The 26,421-nt window shown below is 38.6% G+C and overlaps 1 protein-coding gene across 2 annotated transcripts in view; it reads right to left on the bottom strand.

Annotated features, from left to right (window-relative positions):
• PPAP2A (phosphatidic acid phosphatase type 2A) overlaps positions 1–26,421 on the bottom strand; it is a 165,644-nt gene that overhangs the window by 96,113 nt on the left and 43,110 nt on the right. The window contains exon 2 of one of the 2 annotated variants that reach the window (XM_006874639.1): positions 20,847–21,001. The exons of the other annotated variant lie outside the window; for it this stretch is intronic. Within the exon in view, the coding sequence (XP_006874701.1) occupies positions 20,847–21,001 (155 nt within the window). The remainder of the gene's footprint in view (positions 1–20,846; positions 21,002–26,421) is intronic. 2 annotated transcript variants of the gene reach the window in all.

A 26,421-nucleotide genomic window follows, 5' to 3' on the forward strand; every position in this document is an offset into this window, starting at 1 on the left:
AGCCATTCTGACTTATAGCAACTCTGTATAGGGTTTCAGAGGAGCGGCTGGTGAGCCTGAAGCACCAGACCTTGCAGTCTAGAGCATTAACACACAGCACCACACCAGGACTCATTCATGCATAACCAGACTAGGAAGAATATGCCAATGCCTTCTTTCTTTCCTTCTGCTTATATTAAAGAAAATAAATATTGTGACTATATGAAACAATCTTCAAAATTATTCTACCCAGTTCTTCTAAGAACTGAAGTGCCCCTGAATACATGGAGGTACATGATAACATGTAGTTCAGGAGACAGAGTGATAAATCAGAAACAAAAATAATGTCTGAACTACATGAAAAAACAAGAGCCAATTAGTGAGGGCACTGAGAATTAAGATCACAAGTACTGAAGATCTGAATGAATACCTGGACTGACTACTGAATTCCTTTGTTATTTAAAGCATGAGTCTATTGCTTTTGCTCTAACAATTAAAAACAGTTACCTTATATAGTCTTATATAGTCTCATGTTACATAGAATACATTATCTTGAATGTTATTCCATTAATATCAGTCTTCACTGAGGGTTGTTGTTGTTGTTGTTAAGTACAATAGTTCCGACTCATAGTGACCTTGCACAGGGTTTCCAAGGTTGTAAATCTTTACAGGAGCAGAAAGCCTCATCTTTCGCCCACAAAACGGCTAGTAGTTTCAAACTGCCGACCTTGAGGTTAGCAGCCCGATTCGTAACCACTACACTACCAGAGCTCCTTTCACTGAGGGTAGGGCTTTAAAAACTTGAAAAATATATTTTTGTTTTCAGATCTACCCAAAAACTCATAATTAAAATAAACTGGAGATGGAATACTTTCCTGTTTTATAACTCTACGGCCATATCTTAAAGAAAGACAGTACACAGATTAAAAGACAGAGGAACTCTATCAATTAGTAGAAGACTTTAGAACTAACAAAATTCAAGATGTAAAAATAATTATTTTGTAAAAGGCATTTTATGATGAAATTTTATATCTGAAAAAGTAAGATCTCGAAGTCCTTAGTACCATTTCTGGGATGAAGAGCAACGGTCCAATTCAGTCAACAACTGAATCCCTACTCTACACAAGACACTAGTGAAGGGAGCAGGTCTTGTGACACAGGCTCTAAAGTGGTCAAATTCAGAGTTTATTTTGAAAGTAAAGTCAGCAGGATTTACTGATGAATTTACTGGATAAGAACGTGAGAAGACCTGTCAACAATGACCCCAAGCTTCGGTGTCACAGTAACAAGAAGTTTAAAGTTACCATTCATTCATTAACTGAGATGGTAAAGACTAGAGGCGAAGACACACTTAGTTGGGTTAAAATTCCAACCTGTCCATTTAAAAGAAAAATACCTACCGACCTCAGAGAGCTGTTATGAAGATAAAAAGAACCTGTAATATATCTGGAGCTTTGGTGGCATAGTGGCTTACGTGTTGGGCTGCTAACTTCTAAGTCAGCAGTTTGACTCAAGTTGCTCCGTGGGAGAAAGATGAGGCTTTCTGCTCCCGTAAAGACACAAAGTCTCAGAACCCATACACCGACATGATGGCACACAGCAACAACACACTATATCTAGCACAGTACTTCATACATAAGAAAGAAAACCTCAGCCATCGAGTCGATTCTGACTCATAGTGGCCCTACAGGAAAGACAAGAACTGCCCTAGGGAAGCAGACTGTCAATACCTTTCCTCTAAGGAGCAGCTGGTGAGTTCAAACAGACCTCTGGTGCACAGCCACAGACATAACCACTGTTCAACTAAGATCTCTTCACTTTATACAAAATACACAATACATAACACAGCCTCTGTCCACCGTACATACAAAAATTCTAAACCAGACAATGAGCACCCACATCATAATATTTTCAAAGGTTGTAAAATCAATGCCTTCCCATCTGCTCTTTCCATCTTCTTGCCCAAAGATATTCTTATCAAGTTCCATGGAATAGAGTTATCCTCTACACTGCAAAGAAGTATTCTGCTAAAGTTAAATAAGAATCTATTCTACCAAATTATGGAAAAATTATTCAAAAAGGATGCTTTTCAGATGTCACTGAACACTCAATTTTAAGAATGTATCTGATTTAACACATTTATATATTTGTTGTTGTTGTCAGGTGCCATCAAGTCGGAACCGACTCATAGCGACCCCATGTACAGCAGAATGAAACAATGTCCAATCCTGGGCCAACCTCACTACTGCTGCCACACTTGACGCCATCAATGATGCCACCTGGCTGATCCATCTCATTGGGGGTCTTCCTCTTTTTCTCTGACCCTTCACCTTACCCAGCATGACATCCTTCTCCAGAGACTGTTCTCTCCGGACAATGTGTCCAAAGTAGGAGAGACAAAGCTTAGCCATCTTGCCTCCGAGGAGCACTCTGGTTGTACTTCTTCTGAAACAGATCTATTGGTTCTTTTGGCAGTCCACGGCACTTTCAGTATTCTCCTCCAACACCACAACTCAAAGGCATCAATTCTTCTACAATCTTCCTTATTCACTGTCCAGCTTTCACAACCATATGAGGTTACTGAAAATACCATGGCTTGGGTGAGGCGCACCTTAGTCCTCAAGCTGACATCTCTGCTCTTCAGTACTTTAAAAAGTTCCTGTGCAGCAGATTTTCCCAATGCAATACGTCGTCTGATCTCTTGACCACTGCTTCCACAAGTGTTGACAGTTGATCCAAGAAGAATGAAGTCCTTGGCAACTTCAATCTCTTCTCCATTGATAAGAATGCTGTTTATTGGTCCAGTGGTGAGGATTTTTGTTTTCTTAACATTGAGAGGTAATCCATATCGAAGGCTGTGCTCTTTGATCTTCATTAGTATATGTTTCAAGTCCTCTTCACTTTCAGCAAGCAAGGTTGTATCATCAGCATATCACAGGTTGTTAATGAGTCTTCCACCAATCCTGACGCCACATTTTTCTTCATAGAACCCAGCTTCTTGTATTATTTGCTCAGCATACAAATTGAACAAGTATAGTGAAAGAACACAACCTTGTTGCACACCTTTCCCAATTTTAAAACATTCAGTGTTCCCATGCTCTGTTCAAACAACTGCCTCTTGGTCCAGGTACAGATTTCTCAGAAGTACAATTAAGTGTTCTGGAATACTCATACTTCTCAATGTTGTCCATAGTTTGTCATGATCCACACAATCCAAGACAATCCACACAATCAGTGAAGACAAGGCCAGGGACAGACTGTGGAGCAGACCATCAATTACTGATATGCAAAATCAAACTGAAACTGAAGAAAATAAAAACAAGTCTACGAGTGCCAAAATATGACCTTGAATTTATCCCACCTGAATTTAGAGATCATCTGAAGAACAGATTTGATGCACTGGACACTAAAGTCCGAAGACCAAAAGAGTTGTGGGATGACATCAAGAACATCATACATGAAGAGAGTAAAAAGTCATTAAGAAGACAAGAAAGGAGGAAAAGGTCAAAATGGATGTCAGAGAAGACTCTGAAACTTGCTCTCCAGAGTAGAGAAGCTGAAGCAAATTGAAGAATTGAAGAGGTCCAAGTGCTGAACAGAAAATTTCAAAGATCAGCTCGAGAAGATAAAACCAAATACTATGATAAAATATGCAAAGATTTTATATATTTAGATAAAGATTATTTCATTGTGCTTCAAAACTCCCATATATTCATCAAGAAAATCAAGTTCATTCTTTGACCACTTTTTCCATTCTTACTGTCCTGACACCGATCTGTTTATCCTCCCTCATAACATAAAACAAGATCCAAAATTAGATCTCTCTTCTCCATTATGAGCCCGCTAAGCCAAGACAGTTTATTGCAAAGGCATCTGACTAAAACATTTCTCACTGCTGCTGCCTACCTCTGTTTTCACAGAGGTAGCAATTGAGGGCCTGCTTATGAAAATACCATTTTCATGATCCCTATTTGTGGTGACAATTCAGGCTCCAAAAACAAATGCACAGAAACAAACAGTTTTCTTCCTATAAATAATCAGGAATTACGTTTTTTGTCACTTTCAAAAAATAAGTTCAAGATATAATAAAAAAAAACTGTTATTCTTAAGATTCTATCTCATTCTCTTTATAAACACGAAGGCTTAAAGATAATTGACAAAAATGGCAATGATATGTAATTATGTTTCAATTTAAAGACAGAGTCCAAGAGAATAGAGCTATAATAGAAAATTAAGAAGCCAAATGTATAGCACAAGTTATTTGTAGCAATAGAGGAAATACTGGAAGTGTTTCATGAGTGGCATCTTTCCAGGGCACTTTCTACTCTCAATAAATAAAACAGGATACAAAAATCACTGTACTATTCAAAAAAACTACAAGATCATCTCAAATGATACAGAGAAAGCATTTGACAAAATCCAAAACACTTTCATGATTAAAAATCACTCCAAATATTAAGAAGAGGAGAATTCCTTAGTATAATAAAGGACACTTATGGAAAACCCACAGCTAACATCATACATAACATCATGGTGAAAGACTAAAAACTTTCCCCAAAATATCAGGAACAATACAAGGATTACCAGTTTCATCACTGCTATTCAACATTGTGGAGTCCTGGTGTGCGCTGTGGGATGCAGCAGTACACCACAAGGTTGTTTGATCCACAAGGTCAGCAGTTCAAGCTCATCAACTGCTCCTTGGAAACCCTATACAAGGTCGCTATGGGGGTTGGAATCGACTCGACGGCACTTAACAACAGGTTAATCTTACAGTCCAGGAACAGAGGACCCTAGGACCATCAAGGGAGAAGAGCATGAGAAGAATGTGGGACCGTATCCAGAGAAGCAGCAACACCAGAGATGGAAGCAGAGATGAGGACATGGAGAAATAGAGCAGCTAAAGACTCTACACTCATAGAAAGAAAAAGGTTATGTGCTGGCGGCCAGGAGGCAGGTTTGCAAAATGTGTCCTTTGGTTGTTGAAATGATTATATATTCCTGAGTGTTTCTGTATACACTAACGCCCACCCCTCCAAAAAAAAAAAACAACGAAGGGAATAGAAGCAAATATTGTTGAATGATGATGCATGGAGAGGATTATAATCACTGCAATGAAGCAAAATACAATAGGATGAGTGTAAAACAGATGTTGTCCCATATAAACTATTACTCAATTCACAATAAAAACTTAAAAAAACAAAACCACACACTCTCTCTCTGAAAATTAAGCATAAGATGAAAATTCCTTATTAGTCAGAATTGATTAAAGAGCACTTAACAACAACATATAAAAAACGCCACAAAAAAAAAAAAAACACAATTAAAAAAAAATTTTTTTTTCTAGCAAGGTAGGGCACAGAACACACAAAAAATCAGGTTTCTATACACCAGCAATGACAATCCAAAAAACAAATTTAGAAAATCATTGTATTACAATACCATGCAAAAAAATTTTAAATAGTTTGGAATACATTATTAGGTTAAAGACTTGGGCACCGAAAACTATAAAACATTACTGAAGGAAATTAAGGAAGATCTAAATACACTGGAGTCTTGGTATGGCCTGCGGGTTAATGTGCTGGGTTGCAAGGTCGGTTTCAACCACCAGCCATTCCTTGGAAACCATGAGTCAGAATCAACTCGACAGCACTTAACAACAACAAACACACTGACGAAGTCCTGGTGTGGTACTGTAGGACAGGATTGCTAACAACAAGGTTGGTGATTCAAACCAAACAGCTGCTCCTTGGAAACCCTGTAAGGATGGCTATGAGTTGGAACTGACTCCACAGCACTTTAACAACAAATAAACTGGAAGATCTTCAATGTTCATGAATTGGATAACTTGATATTGCTAAATTGCCACTATTACCCAAAGTGATTTAATACATCCTATTAAAATTCCAACAGCCCTTTTTGGAGAAACACAAAAGCCATTCTGCAAATTCACATGGACTTGCTAAGGACACAGATAACCAAAACAATGTTTTATAAAAGAACAACTGTGGAGAACTCACACATCTCAACTGTGACATAGTTAATACAGTGTGATACTGGTATACAGACAAATAGACCAGTGGATAGAATTCAGAGTCTAGAAATAAATGGACACATCTACAACCAAATGATTTTCGAAAAACGTGCCAAAACGACTCAATGGAAAAATAATTTCTCCAAAAAACAGTGCTGAGACAACTAGATACCCACATGCAGAAGAATGAAGTTGGACTCCTACACCTCACATATGAAAAAGTTTAAAACCTTAAATAGAAAGCGGTGAGCTAAGTCCTACAACTTTCAATAGACTTCTGTGAACCCGGGTGAAGACCTGGTTAGCCAGCAGTGTGGCAAGACCTGGGGACTCTTGGGCCGAGAGTCAGTGACATAGCCACAGAGGACTAGAGTGGAGAGTGAAGCATCCAGCTGATAAGAAGAGAGGGCATATGCATAAGAACACCCACACTTGCAGATAATACCCACTTATCCTGGCTTCAGTGGCTGGATGATCAGAGCTCAACCAGAAATAAAAAGAAGAGGAAAAAAAAAAAAAAAGTATTCTCATACAATTTGATGAACTTGACCTACACCTATGGAAGCAGTAGCTCAAAAGAGGGAACAAGTCCTTACAGCAAGAATCATCCCCACCCACTCCACACACAGAGTAGACAGGGATGGGCAACTTGGACATTGGCTACCCAAAATGGGGGGTGGGGGACTACAAAGGCAAGAAGTGACTGGCTTACAAGCTTTCAAGAGGGAACCTAGATCCAGAGGGCCTGGAGGAAGGTAGAATCTCTGGTGAGTAGTATTCAATCTGACTAGGCGGAGCTGATGCAATGAAATACAGACGGGTCTCCTGTGATACAATAGTGAATAATTGTTATCAGGACTGATTGTGAGGGTTGGAAATGTAAAGGTGGATGTTTTATAGCAAGGATGGTAGTGATTAACTTTTCAGTCTAGGAGCGGAGGTCCCTAGGACCATCAAGGGAGAAGAGCAGAGAGCGGGACCCTACCCAGAGAAGCAGTGATGCCTGAAATGGAGCCAGAGATGATGACGTAGAGCGATGGAGCAGCTGGAGACTTTGGATCCAGAGAGGGAGCGCGACTGTGCGCTGAAGACCTGGGGGGTACGGGGGAAGGACTGCATGGAGGGGATTGTAACCATGGCAATGAGATGATATATATATATATATACGATAGAATGAATGTAGAACATGTTCTCCCATGTAAACTATCACATAATTCACAATAAAACATTAAAAAAAAAACAAAAAACCTTAAATAGAACAACAATCTAAACATAAGAGAGAAATAATAAAACTTTAAAAGAAAACATAAGGGTTTGGCAATGAATTCTTAACATGTTACTAAAAACACAAGCAACAACAAAAATAAATTGGACTTAAGCCAATATAAACGTTTGTGCCTCAAAGAAGATTATCAAAAAGTGAAGAATCTATAAAATGGAAAAAAATATTTGGGACTCATACACCTGATATAAGGTTATTCTCCAGAATATTTAAAGAACTACAACTGAACAACAAAAACACAAACCCTATTTGAAAACAAACAAACAATTTAAATTGATACTTCTCCACAGGTCTACAAATGACCAATGTAGTTGTTAAGTGCTGTTGAATCGGTTCTGACACAGTGACCCTGTATATGGTTTTCCAAGGAGCAGCTGATGGGTTTGAACTGCTGACCTTGTGGTTAGCAGTCCAGTGCTTATCCTAAAGCACCAAACAAGGACTCCACAAATGACCAATGAGCACATGAAAAGATATTTAATATCATTATTCATTGTTGTTCTTGTTAAGTGTCAACAAATTGGTTCCAACCCATAGCTACCCTGTATAGTTTCCAAAGAGCAACTGGTGAGCTTGAACCACCAACCTTATAATTCAAACTGACCTGGAAGCCCAGCACATTAACCCACAACACCACACCAGGACTCTCACTAAGAAAATGCAAATCAAAACCACAATGAGGTACTTCACAGCCTCTAAGATGGAATCCTTGGGTGATGCTGTAATGTAAGTACTGGGCTCCTAACCTTAAGATTGGCAGTTCAAATCCACCATCTGCTCCTCAGAAACCCTATATAGGGTCTCTATAAGTCTACAGACTCAAAGGCACTTAACAAGATGGAAAATCAAAAATTAAAAAAGAAGTAGCTAGGATCCCTCGAATTTTACTAATGGGAATGCAAAACTATTCAGTGACTAGAAAGTCATTTAGAAGTTCCTCAAAAAGTTAAAGCTAGAATTACCATACCTGTTACTGCCCAATAGATTCCAGTCATATGAGCCTATAAGACAGAGGAGAACTAGGACCGAATAGAACTGTTCCAAAGGATCTCCAAGGATACAATCTTTACAGAAGTAGACTGCCATATCTTTCTCTTGCAGAGTAGACCTAGGTTCAAACTGCCAACTTTCCAGTTAACAGCCAAGCACTTAATATGTGCACCAGCAGGGTTCCTTAGAATTACCATTGTTGTTGTTAGGTGCCATCGAGTTGGTACCAACCCATAGTAACCTTATGCACAGCAGAACGAAACACTGCCCAATCCTGGGCCAACCTCACTATTGTTGCCACGCTTCAATATTCTCCTCCAACACCATAACTCAAAGGCATCAATTCCATATGATCTTGCAATTCCACTCCTAGGTATTGAAAACATGTACTCAAACTAGTATGTGTACATATGTATTCATAGCAGCACTATTTATAATAGCCCATAGGTAGAAACGACCCAAATACCCAACAACAGATAAACAAACACATTGGATATATAAATATAGAATGGAATATTATTCAGCCGCCAAAAAGGAAAGAAATATAGACACAGGCCACTCTAAAACATGCTAAGTGAACAGGACTAGACAGAAAAGGTCACATATTGTGTAATTCCATTTATATGAAATATTCAGAACATAAAGGATATAGATTGGTGGTTACTAGGGACTAAAGGGCAGTGTAGTGATTATGAGTCTGGCTGCTAACCTGTTCAGGTTAGCTATGAGTCGGAACCTACTCAATAAAACATAACGACAGTAACAGCACACATAATTGAAGTTCTGATACATGCTATAATATAGATGAATACATTTTTAAATGCAAATTTGTAAATACAATCATGATTTCTGGAGTCTTGGTGTGATGCAGTAGAAGAACCATAGGCTGGTGGTTCAAACTCACCAGCTACTCCTTGGAAACCTTATACAGGGTCACTATGAGTCGGAACCGACTTAACAGCACTTCTCAAAATAAAAAAATCAACGTTTTCTAAAGTTAGGTCTTCTTTGTTGTTGTTGTTAAGTGCCATAGCAAACCTGTATTGGGATTCTGAGGAGTGGCTGGTGACCTTGAACCTACCTTATATTTCCAATGGCTTTGCAGTCCAGAGCATTAACCCACAGTGCCACACCAGTACTCCTAGTCTTCCTTTGTTGTTGTTGCTAGATGCTGTCGAGACAGTACCAACTCATAGCGACCCTATGCACAACAGAATGAAACACTGTCCGATCCTGGGCCAACCTTACAATTGTTGCCATGCTTGAGCCCACTGATCCTGCCACTTTGACAATCCATCTCGCTGGGGATCTTCCTCTTTTTCTCTGACCCTCCATCTTAACAAACATGATATCCTTCTCCAGTGATTGGTCCCTCCTGACAATATGTCAGAAGTATGAAAGACGAAGTTTGGCCATCTTGGCCTCCAAAGAGCACTTCTTCCAACACAGATCTGTTGGTTCTTTTGGCAGCCCATGGCACTGTCAATATTATTCTCCTTCAACTCCGTAACTCAAAGACATCAATTATTCTACAGTCTTCCCGATTCACTCTCCAACTTTCACATGCATATGAGGTTATTGAAAATATCATGGCTTGGGTCAGGCACACCTTTGTCCTCAAGCTGACATCTTTGCTCTTCAACATTTAAAAAAGGTCTTGTTCAGCAGATTTGCCTAATGCAATACATCCTTTGACTTCTTGACTGTTGCTTCCATGAGTGTTGATAGTTGATCCAAAAAGAATGAAGTCATTAAAAACTTCAATTGTTTTGCCATTGATAAGAATGTTGTTTATTAGTCCAGTGGTGAGGATTTTTGTTTTCTTTACATTGAGATGCAAAATTCATACCGAAGGCTGTGCTCTTTGATCTTTATCAGCAAATACTTTAAGTCTTCTTCACTTTCAGCAAGATTGTATTATCTGCATATCACAGGTTGCCATGTTTTTCTTCATATAACACAGTTGCTCGGCATAAAGGCTGAATAAGTATGATGAAAGAATACAACATTGTCACACACCTTTCTTAATTTTAAACCAATCAGTGTTCCCATGTTCTGCCTCTTGGTTCATGTACAGATTCCTCATGAGCACAAGTGTTCCAGAATACTCGTACTTCACAATGTTGTCCATAGCTTGTCATGATCCACACAACTGAAGGCATCTGCATAGTCAATAAAGCACAGGTAAACATCTTTCTGTTATTCTCTGCTTTCAGCCAAGATCCATCAGACATCAGCAATGATACACCTCATTCCATGGCCTCTTCTGAATCCGGCTTGAACCTCTGGAAGTTCCCTGTCAGTGTATGCTTGCAGCTGGTTCTGTATTACTTTTAGTAAAACTACTTGCATGGGATATCAAAGATATTGTCCAATGATTTCCTCATTTCCTTGGGTCACCTCTCTTTGGAATGGGCACAAATATGGATCTCTTCTAATCAGTTGGCCAGATAGTTGTCTTCCAAACTTCTTGGCATAGATGAGTTAGTGCCTCCAGTGCCGCCTCACTTTCTTGAAAGATTTCAATTTTTATTCTATCAATTCCTGGTGCCTTGTTCTTAGCCAGTTGCTTCAATGCACCTTGGACTTCTTCCTTCAGTATCATTGGCTCTTGATCATATGCTACCTCTTGAAATGGTTGAACATCAACCATTTCCTTTTGATATAGTGACTCTGTGTATTCCTTCCATCTTCTTTTGATGCTTTCTGCATCATTCAATAATTTGCCCAAAGAATCTTTCAATAACGAAAGTTGAGGATTGAATTTTTCTTCAGTTCCCCCAGCTTGAGAAATGCTGAGCATATTCTTCCTTTTGGTCTTTTGACTCCAGATCTTTGTACATTTTGTTGTAATATTTGACTTTATCTTCTCAAGTTGACCTTTAAAATTTTCTGTTCAGCTCTTGTACTTCCTCATTTCTTCCATTTGCTTGAGTATCTCTACGCTGGAGAGCAAGTTTCAGTGTCTCCTCTTCTGACATCCATTTTGACCTTTTCCTTCTTGTCTTCTTTCTTCATGTATGATGCTCTTGATGTCACTCCATAACTCTTCTGGTCTTCGGTCTTTACCGTTTAATGTATCAAATCTGTTCTTCCAATGGTCTCTAAATTTAAGTGGGATATAGTCAAGATCATATTTTGGCTCTCATGGACTTGTTTTCATTTTCTTCAGCTTCAGTTAGAATTTGCATATGAGCAATTGATGGTCTGTTCCACAATCTTCCCCTGGGCTGGTTTTGACTGATGCTATGCAGCCTTTCGATTATATCTTTCCAAAGATTTGATTTCTATGTATTCCATCTGGTGAGGTGCATGTCTCTTATGCTGTCTAAAGAAGGTATCTGAAATAAACAAATCATTGATTTTTCAGAATTTTATCATGGTATCTCCAGCATCATTTCTATCACCAAGGCCATATTTTCCAACTATGGATCCTTCCATTTTGCTCCCAACCTTTGCATTCCAATCACCAGTAATGATCAATACATCTTGATTGCATGTTTGATCAATTTCAGAATTAAGAAGTTGGTAGAATTCTATTTCATCCTCACTGGCTTTTGTGGTTGGTGCATATAATAGTGGTATTAACTGGGTTTTCCTGTAGGCGCATGGATATTATCCTATCATAGACAGCATTGTACCTCATGACTAATCTGGATATGTTCTTTTTGACAATGAATGCAACACCGTTCCTCTTCAATTTGTCATTCCTCGCATAGTAAACCATGTGGTTGTCAGATTCAAAATGGCCAATACCAGTCCATTTCAGCTCAATGCCTAAGATAACAATGTTTATGCGGATTTCATTTTTGACAATTTCAATTTACCTAGATTCATACTTCATATAGTCCATGTTCCGATTATTAATGAATGGATGTTTACAGCTGTTTCTCTTCATTTTGAGTTGTGCCCCATCAGCAAATGAAGGTCCCGTGGGCTTTACTCCAACTGGCTTTACTCCATTCGCATCATCACCATCAACTCTACTTTGAGGAGGCAGCTCTTCCCCAGTGGCATTTTGGGTGCCTTCCAACTTGAGGGGCTCATTTTCCGGCACTATATCTGACAGTGTTTCTCTGCTACTCATAAGGGTTTCAGTGACTAAATATTCGGAAGTAGTTCGTCACTCTTTCTTCGTAGTCTGTCTTCATCTGAAGTCTTCCTTAGACTTCACTAAAAGCTTATTATCATTAAATTCAATCAATTTTATACTCCTTTTCACTGGTAAAGAATCAGTGATTTCAAGTCAAAACAGGTAATTTATAAGTTAACAAACATGAAACACAGCCCTGAACTTTCCTTTTTATATTTTATTGGTAATTTTACTACTAGCAACTAAGACACTAATATTAATTAACATTGAAGATAACCATTTGTAGCAGTCATTACTAAAATTTAGACAAAGACCATTGACATTTTATCAGATTAAATAAGTAAATTTATTTTTAATTATTAAAAAATTTTCAAATAATGTCTCTAATTCAGCAAATTTCTTAGGGCATAAACAAAAGTAAATATATAATATACCCAGCTAGAATTTTCAAAATAGCATTTAAGAAATACTAACACAAACACCTTCATTTCAGTTTCATCTAAATTACAGCATATAGCAACACTCATAAATCCATTCAGAGATGCTTCTCCTCTTATCAAAAAGAAAATTTAATAAGAGACAATCTAATTTTGATTTTAGGTGTCAAGGTCAGTTTGAACCACAATGTCGGTGGTTCAAATTCACCAGCCACTCCTTGGAAACCCTATGCAGGGTGCTAAGATTCAGAACTGACTCAACAGCACTTAACATGTACATAAACATTTTGATTCAAGGTTTTCCTTACACACAAAATCAAACATTAATGATAAAAATTCATAACCCAAAATTTATGCTAATCTTTTCATTCCAGTTCAAAGCCAGACTTACACAATTTAAATTTTAAAAGGTATCATGGTTGTAAGTGGGTGGAGGGTCAGACACCACCTTGGTATTAGGTGATCTCAGCAAATGGGGGGCAAGGGGAGGAGAGTGAGGGGGAAGAAGCTCAATAAATCATACTAAGATTAGTTGATGGCAACTCTATTCTTCCCTCGCTTCTTCCCTTTGTAAGCTTCATTGTAACTAGCCTGCTTCATGACTGAAGTCATGGTATTTTCAATAGTCTCACATGCACGTGAAAATTAGATAATTAAAAAGGAAGATCATAGAAATATTGGTGCATTTGAACTAAGGTGCTAGAGAAGACTATTAAAGGTACCATGGACTGCCAGTGAACAAATCTGTATTGGAAGAACAAGAATGCTTCTTAGAAGTCAACATGGCCAGGCTTTGTCTCTTATACTTCGGACACTATCAGTAGGGACCAGTCCCTAGAGAAGGACATCATGCTTAGTAAAGTAGAGGGACAGCGAAAAAGAAGAAGATCCCCAACCAAATGGATTGACACAGTGGCAGCAACAATGGGCTCCAGTGTAGCAGTAATGGTGAGGATGGCACAGGACGGGACAGTGGGTAGGTTTGAAAGGCTGACCTTGTGGTTTGCAGTCAGTGAGGATGGTGGGGCTTCATCTCACATACTTTGGATACATTACTAGGCGGTACTAGTCCCTAGAGGACATCATGCTTGGTAAAGTAGAGTGTGAGTGACATGCAAACTTCAGTCTCCATGACCCTGAGACCAGAAGAACTCGATGGTGTCTAGCTGCCACTACCAACTGCTCTAAAACGATTACAAAAGAAGGTCCTGGACAGAAGAGTAGAAAAATGTGAAACAAAACTCCAAATCATGAAAAAAGATCAGGTTTACTAACCAGATAGAGTGGAACCCCCAATATTATGACACATAGTCACTCTTCAAGTCTTGAAATGAACTTACTACCATGGCTCAACTGTCTGCCAAACAAAAGACAGGTCTGCAAGGCAGAACAATAACGCCAATGAGATACACATACCTTAGAATAATCAACCATTTGAGTTCTAAAGGGCATCATTTACCCAAAGAGGGAGTTCAGAAGGGTTAGGTAAGAAGGAGGAATGGAAATAAATAGGAAACACAGGGATGAAGTAGAATATGTGATGTTTCATTGTGGAGATTAAGTCACTGATAAAAAAAAATTGTGTCTGAATTAAATGAGAAACTGATCTGCTATATATTTTCACTGAATTCACAATGAAAAGGGAAGGAAAAAAGTAGAGGTTTAATGGGGGAAAAAAAGAAGACGTTCAAGTACGTGAACTGACACAGTGGCTACAACAATAAGTTCAAATATAACAACAATGATGACGACACAGGACCAGGCAGTGTTCTGTTCTGCTGCCCATAAAGTTACTATCAATCAAAACTTACTGGATGGCACCGAAAGATAACTAACACTTGTGGGGTTTTTTGTGATTGCCTTAGTTCACTCTGCATATTCCCCAGGAGTCCTGGTGTAGCGTTCTAGGATAAACAGCAAATTGTTAACTTCATGGCCAGCAGTTCAAACCCACCTGTTCTGGGTCACTGTAAATTGGAACAACAATATCCCCCAGGTCCATGTTATGAGGTATTTCACAGAGTCACCATTTTTCTTCAATGTTGTGTGGTATTCCAATCTAAGGCTGTAATCTTTACAGAAGATTGCAACATCTTTCTCTTGCAGAACTGCCACCCTTTCAGTTAGCAGGCAAGTGCTTACCTACTGTGCCATAAGGACTCTAATCTCCTTATTAACCCCCAAACCCTGCCACTGAGTAGATCCCAAGTAATAGCAACCCTACTGGACAAAGGAGAACTGTGTCATAGGGTTTCAAAGACTGTAAATCTTTAGGGCAGCAGGCTGTCTCATCTTTCTCCCATGGAGCAGATAGTGGGTTCAAACCGCTGATCCACTGTACTACCAGGATTCCTTAATCTCCTTATACTTGTCAAAAATACCAGCTCTATTTGCCAGTTCAATGTTTAACAAATAAGGAAAGCATGCCCCTTTTGCTGGAAAAGCAGTAGAAACAAGTTGGAGCTCTGATTCTAAGCTTAGATGGTATGGGGTAGTGAATGATCTAATTAATGTCTCTACTAACCATAGTCTGTAACTCCCATAAAACAGCATTTCTGCCCTGTTGTGTCTGGTAAAAGACAGTGGGAGAAGATACTGACAGGATGACATGATTCAACTGTGAAGAGGTAACTGTAACTGTTAGAAGAGGTAACTGTAATTGTAAAGACTTGAAACTCTAGCATGGGTTTAAAATGAGAGGGGGCAGACTTCACTACCATCAAAGAGGAGCCAGGAGAGGAGCACGTCCTTTAGACCCTGAAATCCCTGCACGCTGTACCTCCTCAACCCAAGGACAGAAAGTTGTGACATGAGGAATGGCAAAGGGACAGGAGCAGAACCAGGAACCAGAGCACAAGACAGAGCTGTGTACTTCCCAGCCTACAAAGAAAGTAAAACTAAGTGACTCTGGGCAGGAAGCTTGCTTATAGAGTGGGGTACCTCTATGCATTAAGTGGGTGAGCTAGGTTTGCTGACCCATGGAACTAGACATGAGTGCCTTCAGGCGGAGATGTAAGTAGACTATGTCCTACTGGCATTTCTCAGCAGCTGACTGGAACAGCTGTGTCCAAAGCATTTCTGACCCCATTTGTAACCTGTTAACTTCCATAATTGAGCCCTGAACTGTTAGTAGTGTCTCTGAGTTCTGTGTAGCCATTGCAATGGATTATTGAAACCAACTGAGGAGTAGATAGAGCTGTGGGGGCAATGGTTGATGCCACATATTTTTGCATGTGGTTAAGATTTCATTCCTAGTGGTAGCAAAATGAATACATAAATCGTAAATGTCTTATTATCATAGAATTAAATAATGAAGATCATTGAGAAGAAAAAGCTTCTAGGCCTCTTAAAATCAGAGCACTCATGGAGGACTAGCATTTAAACAATTCAAATCCTGCATTTTTGTCAGTAAATTTATGCAGTAGAAAAGTTAGGACATAATATCTACTAATTTAATGGCGCTCAACTTGACACCTAAAGAAATAGGGCTTAACCACTTCATCCTGGCAGAGGCAATTCACAACATGCCTTAGACTATTGTATAACACAAAAGAGTTCTTAAGAACAAAATTTTACAGGAAGATACTTTTTCCTACTAAGTCCCTTAAAAAGCCATCATATTTGGGAAAACCATAGTAGAATTCGATAACCTTGGCTAATGTGAAACTAAGTAGAGTTCAGTTTTCATTAGTAGCAGTATATGTGTATTCTTCTCAAGATTTATACAACTTTTATTTCCTTTTAGTTCATCCAATACAAGTTAAATTTACCAAAATATTTTTTCAAGTGCCCTGTAAAATAGATGCAAAACAAATGCTTAACGTACTAAATCTAAGCACTCAAAACATTTTTATATTAAGAGAATATTTAATTCTATATATTACTCTCCCAAAGGTGAGGGGGTAGTTTTACACAAAAAAAATTTCAGAGATGGCAGAAAATCCTCAAGGATGCATCTGGTATTACTTTATTTTATTATTCCCTTATATAAAGGGAGCTGGGACAATTTCTCATAAGAACTGACTGAGTCAGTACTTTCCATAACAAAGTATGCAGGCAATGTACCTCTCCACGTGGGAATAAACTAACAAGAAAATCATCTTTCAGCATAAGGAACCAAACTCCACAATACTATTATTTCAATTCTAATACACATTTCCCCCATATTTTACAATATCTCTAATTGCAATATATATTTAAAATAATTGTGTCCTGTTTTTTCCCCAAAGTTAATAAACTGAAATTACATGTTAGTAATTATTGTCTAAGGCATGCAACAATCTTATTACATTTCATTATTTAGTAACTTTTCATTAAATTTTTCTACCTATATTGACCACCAAAGCTATACTTGGCACTAATACTACAATGGCAAGCAAAACAGACCAACCCTACCCTAGTAAAATCTTGTTACCTACTGGGAAGAAACTGGAAAACGGTAGTAACAATACCCATACCCATGTCAACATGGTAATAAGGGAACTACAACATCTAAGTATGAACAATAAGCCACTTTGATATCAGCTTCCTGGACTAGTAAAGGGAAATGGTGACAAGAAGAAACTGGCCAAATAATAGCAAATGATAAAATGATACAGAATACATAAGGGGAAAAAGAAAAAAAAAAAGGAAATTGTTGTAAAAATAAATCACTGCTCTAAAATGTTAACTTCTGTGTCACCTAAAGTCATTTTAAACATAAACTTATTACATATAAGTATGTTTATAGATTTACATAAAACATACATAACTCACTTTATAAAAAACAAATTGCCTTCTATACCTGATGTGGTGTGGCACTGTGAGTTAATGCACTGGACTGCAAGGTGGGTTTGCACTGCAAGGTCGGTGGTTCAAGCTCACCAGCCGCTTCTTGGAAATCCTATACAGGGTTGCTATGAGTTGGAACCAACTGGATGGCACTTAACAACAACGTACCTGATGTAGAGCCCTGGGGGGAGCGGCTGGACTGTTAACTACAAGATAGGCACTTCAATCCCACCAGCCACTCTCAGAACCCCTATACAGGGTCGCTGAGTCAGAACTGACTTGATGACATACAACAGCATACCTGGTGTTACAAGCTGTTGTTGTTAAGTGTCATCAAGTCAATTCTGACTCAAGTTCCCTCAGTCTCTTTCTGACCAACAAACCCAATATTTTTTTTATAATTTTGAGTTTTGTTCCACATTTGATCCCACGCTATCCAGGCCCTTCCAAGGTGGTCCCTTTTAGAGCAGTTGGTAGTGGTAGCCAGGCACCATCTAGTTCTTCTGGTCTGAGTCACGGAGACTGAGTTTCATATGTTCCATTAGTCCATTGGACTACTTGATTCCAAGCATCTTCAATTTTCACCACTTTTCTTTCTTCCACACATGGAGAGACCAGTAACTGCACCTTAGATGGCTGCTCATGAGTTCTTAAGATCCTAGTTGCTACTCACCAAAGGAGAATATAGAACACTGTCTTTGTGAACTACAGTTCTTTGTGGACTACAGTATCCCCTGAGACAATGACCTTGAGTCCCCAAGACGTAGTAACTCATCTCAAGTTGCTTAACTAAAAATATATGTTATAAAGATAAGTAAAAACCAGGGAAGGCACAAGACTGAATTTACAATATTATGATATGATCTAAAAACTTACCAAATTTCAAAAATAACAAAATGTTAACAGTAGTGGTACACAGGCAACAGAACTAAGGGTGATTGAACTGCCAAAAGAACAAACAGATCTGTGCTGGAAAAAGTACAGCCAGAGTGCTCCTTGGAAGCCAGGATAGCCAGACTTCATCTCTCACATTCGGACATTTTGTCAGGAAGGACCAGTCACTGGAGAAGGAAATGGTGTTTGGTAAAGTGGAAGGTTGAAGAAAAAGATGAAGACCCCTAATGAGACGGACTGGCACAGTGGCAGCAATCAATGGACTCAAATATAACAACGATCGTGAGGTTGGCCTAGGACCAGACAGTGTTTTGTACTGTTGTGCATAGGGTTGCTATGAGTCAGTACCAACTCGACAGTACCTAACCACAACAATATTATCATCTCAGTGACAGCACTGTATGTATTTCTGCACAATTTCTGAAGTTTAACAGCTAAAAGCGAAGCTACTAATTGGGGTAGTTTATTTATTAGGAAAAAAACTAAATATCTCCCCTGAATCTAAATCCCCAATTTTTTCCCCCATTTACTCTTTTACAAGCAGTTATATTCAAATTAGAATGTTGTTGTTGTTAGGTGCCATCCTGTTGGTTCCAACTCATAATGACCCTATACACAAGAAAACGAAAGTCTGCGAGGCCCTGCACCATCTTCACAATTGTTGTGATATTTGAAGCCACTGTTGTAATTGAGTCACTCCATCTCACTAAGGGACTTCCTCTTTTTCACTGGCCATCCACTTTACCTAGCATGATGTCCTCTCAGAGACTCATCTTTCCTGACAGCATGTCTATAGTATGAAAGTCAAAGTCAGGGGCTATACTTCTTCCAAAACAGATTTATTCATTCTTCTGGCAGTCCACATATATTCAACGTTCTTCATCAAAATCATGTATCAAATGTATTGATTATTCTCTAGTTTTCCTTATTGTCTAGCTAGCTTACCCATTTGAGGTGATGAAAAATACCATGGCTTGGGTCAGGCGCATCTTAGTCCTCAAAGTGACATCTTTGCTCTTTAACACTTTGTTGTTGTTAAGTGCCAGCAAGTCAATTCCAACTCACAGTGACCCTGTGTACATTTTCCAAGGAGCAGCTGGTGGGTTTGAACCTTGCTATCCACAGTCCAGTGCTTTCCCTCCAGCATCCCACCAGGAGTTCCTTTAACACTTTAAAGAGTTCTTTTTCAGCAAATCTGCCTAATGTAACTCTTTAGATTTCTTTAGATTTCTAAGGGAGAGTTTTGGCTTAGGGGGCCATGAGTTCATGTTAATAGTGGTGCAATAATTTGGATAGGATTCAGAGCATTGTTGGACAACTTGAAGAATGTTACCAATGTCCGAATTATACATGATGAAATTGTTAAATTGGTGTTCATTTATTTCATTGCTGTTAGCCTGAGTCTTACACTAATCTGTAAAATGGATGATCAACTCTATCTTGCAGGATGCTGTAAGGCATTAAATTAAATACCTACAAAGTGTCTTTCCTGTTATTCAGTAGGCACAAATAAAGCAGCTACTGTTATCATTTATTATTATCTGTATCAGTGTGCCTTTTAGGCTTTGCTGTGCTTTTCACCATCTCACTTTGTTCACCTTTTCCTTTCTTTTCCCTCTAGCATTGGTGCACATTTTCAGTGTAATTTTCACCCCATAAAAATTAATAAATAAAATAATTACATAGTTTTGATGTATTCTACTGAATTTTTTTGTTTTCTCAAATTTAATAAATAACCTGTCTCTTTTTTTATGGCTTTCACTACGGATTCACTCTCCATTTAATACTATGATAAAAACAGACATAAACCTAGCTTAAGATCTGCCATAAAATAGTTTACTGGGCTTGAGCATGCATGTAGCCCTAACTTTCCTCCCTTGCAAACTGAGAATATCTGATACAAATTACCTAAAAAACAACAACAACAAAACCTTCTGTTCTAAAATAAAGGAGCTGTGGTAGTGTGGTGGTTATGAATTGGGCTGCTAACCTCAAGGTCAGTAGTTCGAAACTGCCAGCCGCACCAAGGTAGATAGATGAGACTTTCTGCTCCTGTAAAGATTTACAGCCTCGGAAACCCTGTGCAGGGTCACTATGAGTTAGAACTGACTCCACAGTACTTAACAACAACAACATTCTAAAATAAACATTCTATAACGTTTACAATTTAAAAATCAAGTTATTTGGCTAACATCCAAATGAAGAAACACTATCTTGGATTAAAACAGTGCGTTTCCTTCTCAAGCAATCATTGGCCCATCAGCACTGGTGAAGATGGTACTGAGGACTTACCCCCACCCGATTGCATCACTTCATCCAACTTCCAGCAAAATAAACCCATAACTACCTACTGATGAATTTACTTACAGAGGAAATGGGTAAGCCAAGCCCCACTGTGTTGAGGACAGTGGATGTGACGGTACTGTCATGGTATGGATACTTGATGCTGTTGTCATTACAGAAAATGCCTCTCTGAAATGGATATATTTGGCCCAAATTTAGAACAGCCATAGGCATGGAAGCTGTTGGGGAAGGGAAAAAAAGACACACATGGTTAAATTCAATTCACTTCATTAGGAAGTAAAGTCTACTAGCTGGGATGCAAATCTTAACCTTATTTTGTCCTTTCTGAAAAAGTCAATAAATACCACATGATACCAACAGTGAAGATAGAAGGATCCATGCAGCATTCATCTGGCCAACATCAGCCGCACATTTCTATAAGTATTGTTGTTGTTGTTGTTAAGTGCCGTCGAGTCGGTTCCGACCCATAGCGACCCTGTACAGGGTTTCCGAGGGATCTTAATTGCATTGATCTCTGATTTTATGAACAATATATACAAGAACCTTTCAGGAAGAGAACAAAAGTGGCCCATGGATAAATATAACTAAAATAAAACAGGAAATTTTATATTCTAAATTCTGTAACTAACTCATTTTTTTCAACATACTAAATATGTTTAAGAAATAAGGCAAAAAAGCAAACAAATTTAATGATCATAACAGCTAAATATAATCACAGAGGGAAGATGTACTAAACTCATCTTACATCAGAATTTAAGAGGGTAACAAAAATAATAGAAACTGTAAATATACTTGATATTAAAACCAGAAAGACAGGAACAAACCCTTTGCTTTCCAAATACAAATCAAATACTGTTTTTATTACCCCTGGAAGAGCTCCAAAACCACTTCAACAAGTTATACAGGACCATTTCCTGTTAAAATTTTTCACCTAAAGAAGTGACCCTGAAACACCAAATAGAAGTTGTTAAACGTCGTCAGGTCGGTTCCGACTCATAGTGACGCTGTACAGGGTTTCCAAGGAGCAGATGGTGAGCTGAGTAACTAAAGTTAGTAGTTTCTTAATAAGTCCAAGTTTGGTCATACGTTTAGGCTATGTTCTCTACAATCCAAACTTTCAAGTATCTACTCAGTACTGTGCACTCAATGCTAGGCAGACCAGACATTACAGCTGTTATATAGGAGATATAATTCCAGTACTATTTTCAGAAAACTGTTTAAAAAGAAATGCCAACACAGAGAGTGATGAAACAGTTCTGTATCTTGATTGTGATAATAGTTCCACCACTCTATAAATGTATTAAAACTCACAGAACTGTACATCACAAAGAGTGAATTTGCCTGACCCAAGCCATGGTATTTTCAATAACCTCATATGCATGCGAAAGCTGGACAGTGAATAAGGAAGACTGTAGAAGAATTGATGCTTTTAAGTTATGGTGTTGGAGGAGAATATTGAAAGTGCAACGGGCTGCCAAAAGAACCAATAGATCCATTTTGGAAGAAGTACAGTCAGAGTGCTCCTTGGAGGCCAGGATGGTCAAACTTCATCTCTCACACTTCAGACATATTGTCAGAAGGGACCAGTCGCTGGAGAAGGATATTATGTTTGGTAAGATGGAGGGTCAGAGAAAAAGAGGAAGACCCCCAACGAGATGGACTGGCCAAGTGGCAGCATCGATGGACTCAAGCATGGCAACAATAGAGAGGTTGGCCCAGGATCGGGCAGCGTTTCGTTCTGCTGTGCATAAGGTCGCTATGAGTTGGTACCGACTCGATGGCACCAAACAACAACAACAACAAAATTTAAAAAGAAATACCAAAAAAGGTTGAAAATATGACTAATCACTAAAATGTTACAAAAAGGGCTATAGAAATTCAGAATTCAAGTTAGAAAAAAAACAGAAGAAACACCAGAGTTGAATTTGAAAAGGACAGGTGAATCACAGGCAATACTGGCACCAGGAGAGCGTTTAGTGGTGGAGGGATGCAAGCAAGGACAGCATGCGGATAGCATCAACAAGAGCAAGATGTTTTCAAGGTACGTAATACAGCCACGTGTTCTGCGTGCTCACACATGCCAAGCACTAGGTTACACCAATTAATACTTAAGTCAACCCTATGAAGGATGTTCTTTCATTACCTCCATTTTTCACCTAAAGTTACTGAGACATAAGGAATGAAATTAGTAGGTTGATGGAGCCAAGATTCCAACCCAGGCTATCTGCTTCCAGTATCAGGGTATATGTGGTCTCCCATGTGATCCTGCTACAGGAACAGGTTCGAATTGTGGTGAGGGAGGACAGAAGGGAGAGGGACCCTCTCCTTTGAAAAAGCTCTCGGTACAAAATACCTTTGGATTGCATAGTAAAAACTCAAAGTCAGTGGAATAAAATCTTATTTGCTATACAGTATCTCCAAATTCTGTAATATTGTGGGTTTTGATGGAAGTTATGAGAGTTGCGACTTTTGTATTTATTAAGAAATAAAATACTGATTTAAGAAACTGAACTGGTTTAAAATACTGATCTAAGACATTACTGCCCTCTTTTGTTTAGGGTTAGTAACATAGTAAAATGAAGAGTTCTTGAAAAAATTTACTAAAAAGACCGGAGAGCATTTAATGAATGGAGCTTTGAAACAATCTAGTAACTGAGTGTGACAAGTACTGTTTTGATAGTGAAAACAGATACAGTTTTGAATATAGAAATGACACGACGTGATGACTGAGTAGAATTGCTGGGGACAGGTCTGAAGTGGGGCGAATGATGGTTCCAATGGCAGAATTGTAAAGTGAGAATGTGGAAATGGTTATGGTGGGAAAATTCATTTACTAAGGAGAATAATGTATTTGGAATGACCTGGAACCTTCCCAAATGTTCAGCCTCATCTTCCACTCTCCTCCACAATCCTAAGACTCCAATCACACTACACATTTGCTACTGCCCGAACACACTACACTGACAAAATCCCTACGAGATTTCCTATGTGCTCAGCTTTCTGGCAGGGATACTTGCCCTCTTCTTTTCTGGTAGAGTCGGACTGCTAACCTCAAGGTAAGCAGTTCAAAACTACCAGCCAATCCGTGGGAGATACATGAGGCTTTCTGCGCCTGTAAAGATTAACAGCCTCGGGACCCCTATAACAGAGTCGTTGGGAACCATGGTACACCATCACCACCACCAGCAGCAGCTTTCTGTCAGGGATATTTGCCATCTTCTTTCCCCAGGCACTCCCTTATCTGTCCATGCCACCTTGTATTCTAAACAGCTTTTTGCATGTCTATCAGCAACTTAAAGGACAAGGACCATCTTCAGGGTTTTTGTATCCTTAGCCCCAGGCACACAGTTGGCTCTGAGCAAAAGTTTACAGAATGGTTAAGTGAATAAAATTCAGGGCAGAGATCAGAAGTAAAAAGAGATGTATAGGAGGCTGGTATCAGAGGTGTTAATTTAAGACCAGAAAATAAAACCGTTTTCAGAGAAAGCACAAAGTCAAAAGACTGGCAGTGCTACAGTATTCAGCAGCTAAGGCCTAATAAGTCACATAGAAGACTGTGGAAGAAGGTAGAAGAAAGGATGAATACTCACTATGTCTATCCACTGCCACAGCTCCCACACCTAGCAGAGTGAGCAGCAGGTACTGGCCATTCTTCAAACAAAAGAATGAACAGTAGAGAAATAGATCAATGTTGAGATACACAAGCTACAGGACCTAGCTCAGAGTATCAAATATAAATCTAGGTAAACATAGGAAACCAACTGCTATGATGTCAGGAAGAATGAGAATGGAGTAAAGACTGAGGAACAAATATCCATCATTGATAACCTCAGAGAGAGAGCGAGCACATTACAACATCTACACTGACAAATGAAGAAACATTAATACTGAACTTCAACACTGGGTCTGCATTGTCTAAACATGAATCTTTATCATCATGTTAAATATGCCACAATGACTCCCTCTATTACTCATATGTATTACATACACATATGCAGACATATCCATTCCTTCAAAGTGAACAGATACCTCCACTCCAAAAAGCAACAGAATATTCTTTGTCCACTATACAGACTTTTTGCAATGGTAATTTTTAGAATTGTTACTCCACGCCATTGAGGCAGTTCTGATTCATAGTGACCTTAAATAAGGTTGCCTAGAAGTAGCTTAGCTGATGGGTTTTAACTGCCAGCCTCATGGTTCAGTGCTGATCCTATATCATCACACCAATTTTTTTAGAACAGTGATAGAAAATTCTGTTAAAGTTATTATTTTATTTTCCTCAAAAAGTTAAACATTGGCTTACCATATGATTTAACAATACCACTACTAGATACATAAACACAAAAGAACTGAATGTAGGGCTCAATCGATACTTGCACACTGCAGTATTCTCATAATAGCCCAAAAGTGGATACAACCTAAATGTCCAACAAGAGATGAATACACAAACAAAATGTGGTACAGCCATAAAATGGGTATTATTTAGCCATAAAGAGAAGTGACGTTCTGATACATGATTTGACATGGATGAACCTTGAAAACATACTGATAAATTAGTCAGACACAAAAGGACAAATATTGTATTATCCCACTTACATAAAATGCCTAAACCAGACAAATGTATAGAGACAAAAGTTTCCAAGTGGTTACCAAAGCCTGGGGAAAGGGAAATAATGGAAAGGTACTGCTTACGGGGTATTGATTTTCTGTTTAAGATAATGGAAAAAAAATTGGAAATAGTAGTGATGTTTATACAACACAGTGAACATGATCCATATCTACTGAATTAATGTCACTTAAGAAGAGCAAATGTTTTGTTACATATTTCACCATAATAAACACTTTATACTATAGAAGATTCTACTCAAACTAAATCCATTCATATGGCAGGTATATTCTTTTATTAATACCTAGAGGACTTAAGATACTTTTTTTCACCTTTCTACTGTGAATTGAGTGAACGTTTATAGGCAATACCATCAGCTTTATATTCAAGAAATCATACACTTTGTTTCATCTCAATGATTACACTCCCCCCCTCTCCCTGAAATAACAGTTATCCTACTTCCTCCGGTGGTTCTCCACTGACCTTTAATCATAACTATAGGATATTTTTATCTTAATTAAATTTTCCAGCTTAATAGAAGTCATTTTTACAGTACCCATTTAATGAGTTTTCAGCTGTTACAATAATAGATCCATCAAAGTTCAACTATGTCTATTACAACCAGAAAACAAAATATTTAATTCTCCTTTGGAACTTCCCCATTCACTCTCTCATGCACTCAGAACTGTGACACCAGAGGTCAACTCACAGACTGAATCAATGTGTTCCCTCACCCTGTGTTAGGTTGGGCAGGGGCGGGGCAGGAAACACTGGCAGGAGTGAACAGGCCAAAGGAACCTGAAGACAAGGAACTCTTTCCCTGGCTCCCCTTCTGCAGGACCACCATGGGTTTTGACTGTTAGCTGGCATTCTCCACACAGCTCCCTTCTTAGGTTCCAGTAACCACTATTTCCCTTTGCCTCCCAGGTTTAAGGGACAATTTCCCATCCTCTCAGTTCCTAGTCCAGTGTACCAAATTATCCTTTGTTGACTTTCTAAACTCTGTTCACACATGAGTATTTGTGAATA

The sequence above is a fragment of the Chrysochloris asiatica genome, unplaced genomic scaffold (assembly GCF_000296735.1).
Source record: "Chrysochloris asiatica unplaced genomic scaffold, ChrAsi1.0 scaffold00291, whole genome shotgun sequence".
Classification (NCBI taxonomy): domain Eukaryota; kingdom Metazoa; phylum Chordata; class Mammalia; order Afrosoricida; family Chrysochloridae; genus Chrysochloris; species Chrysochloris asiatica.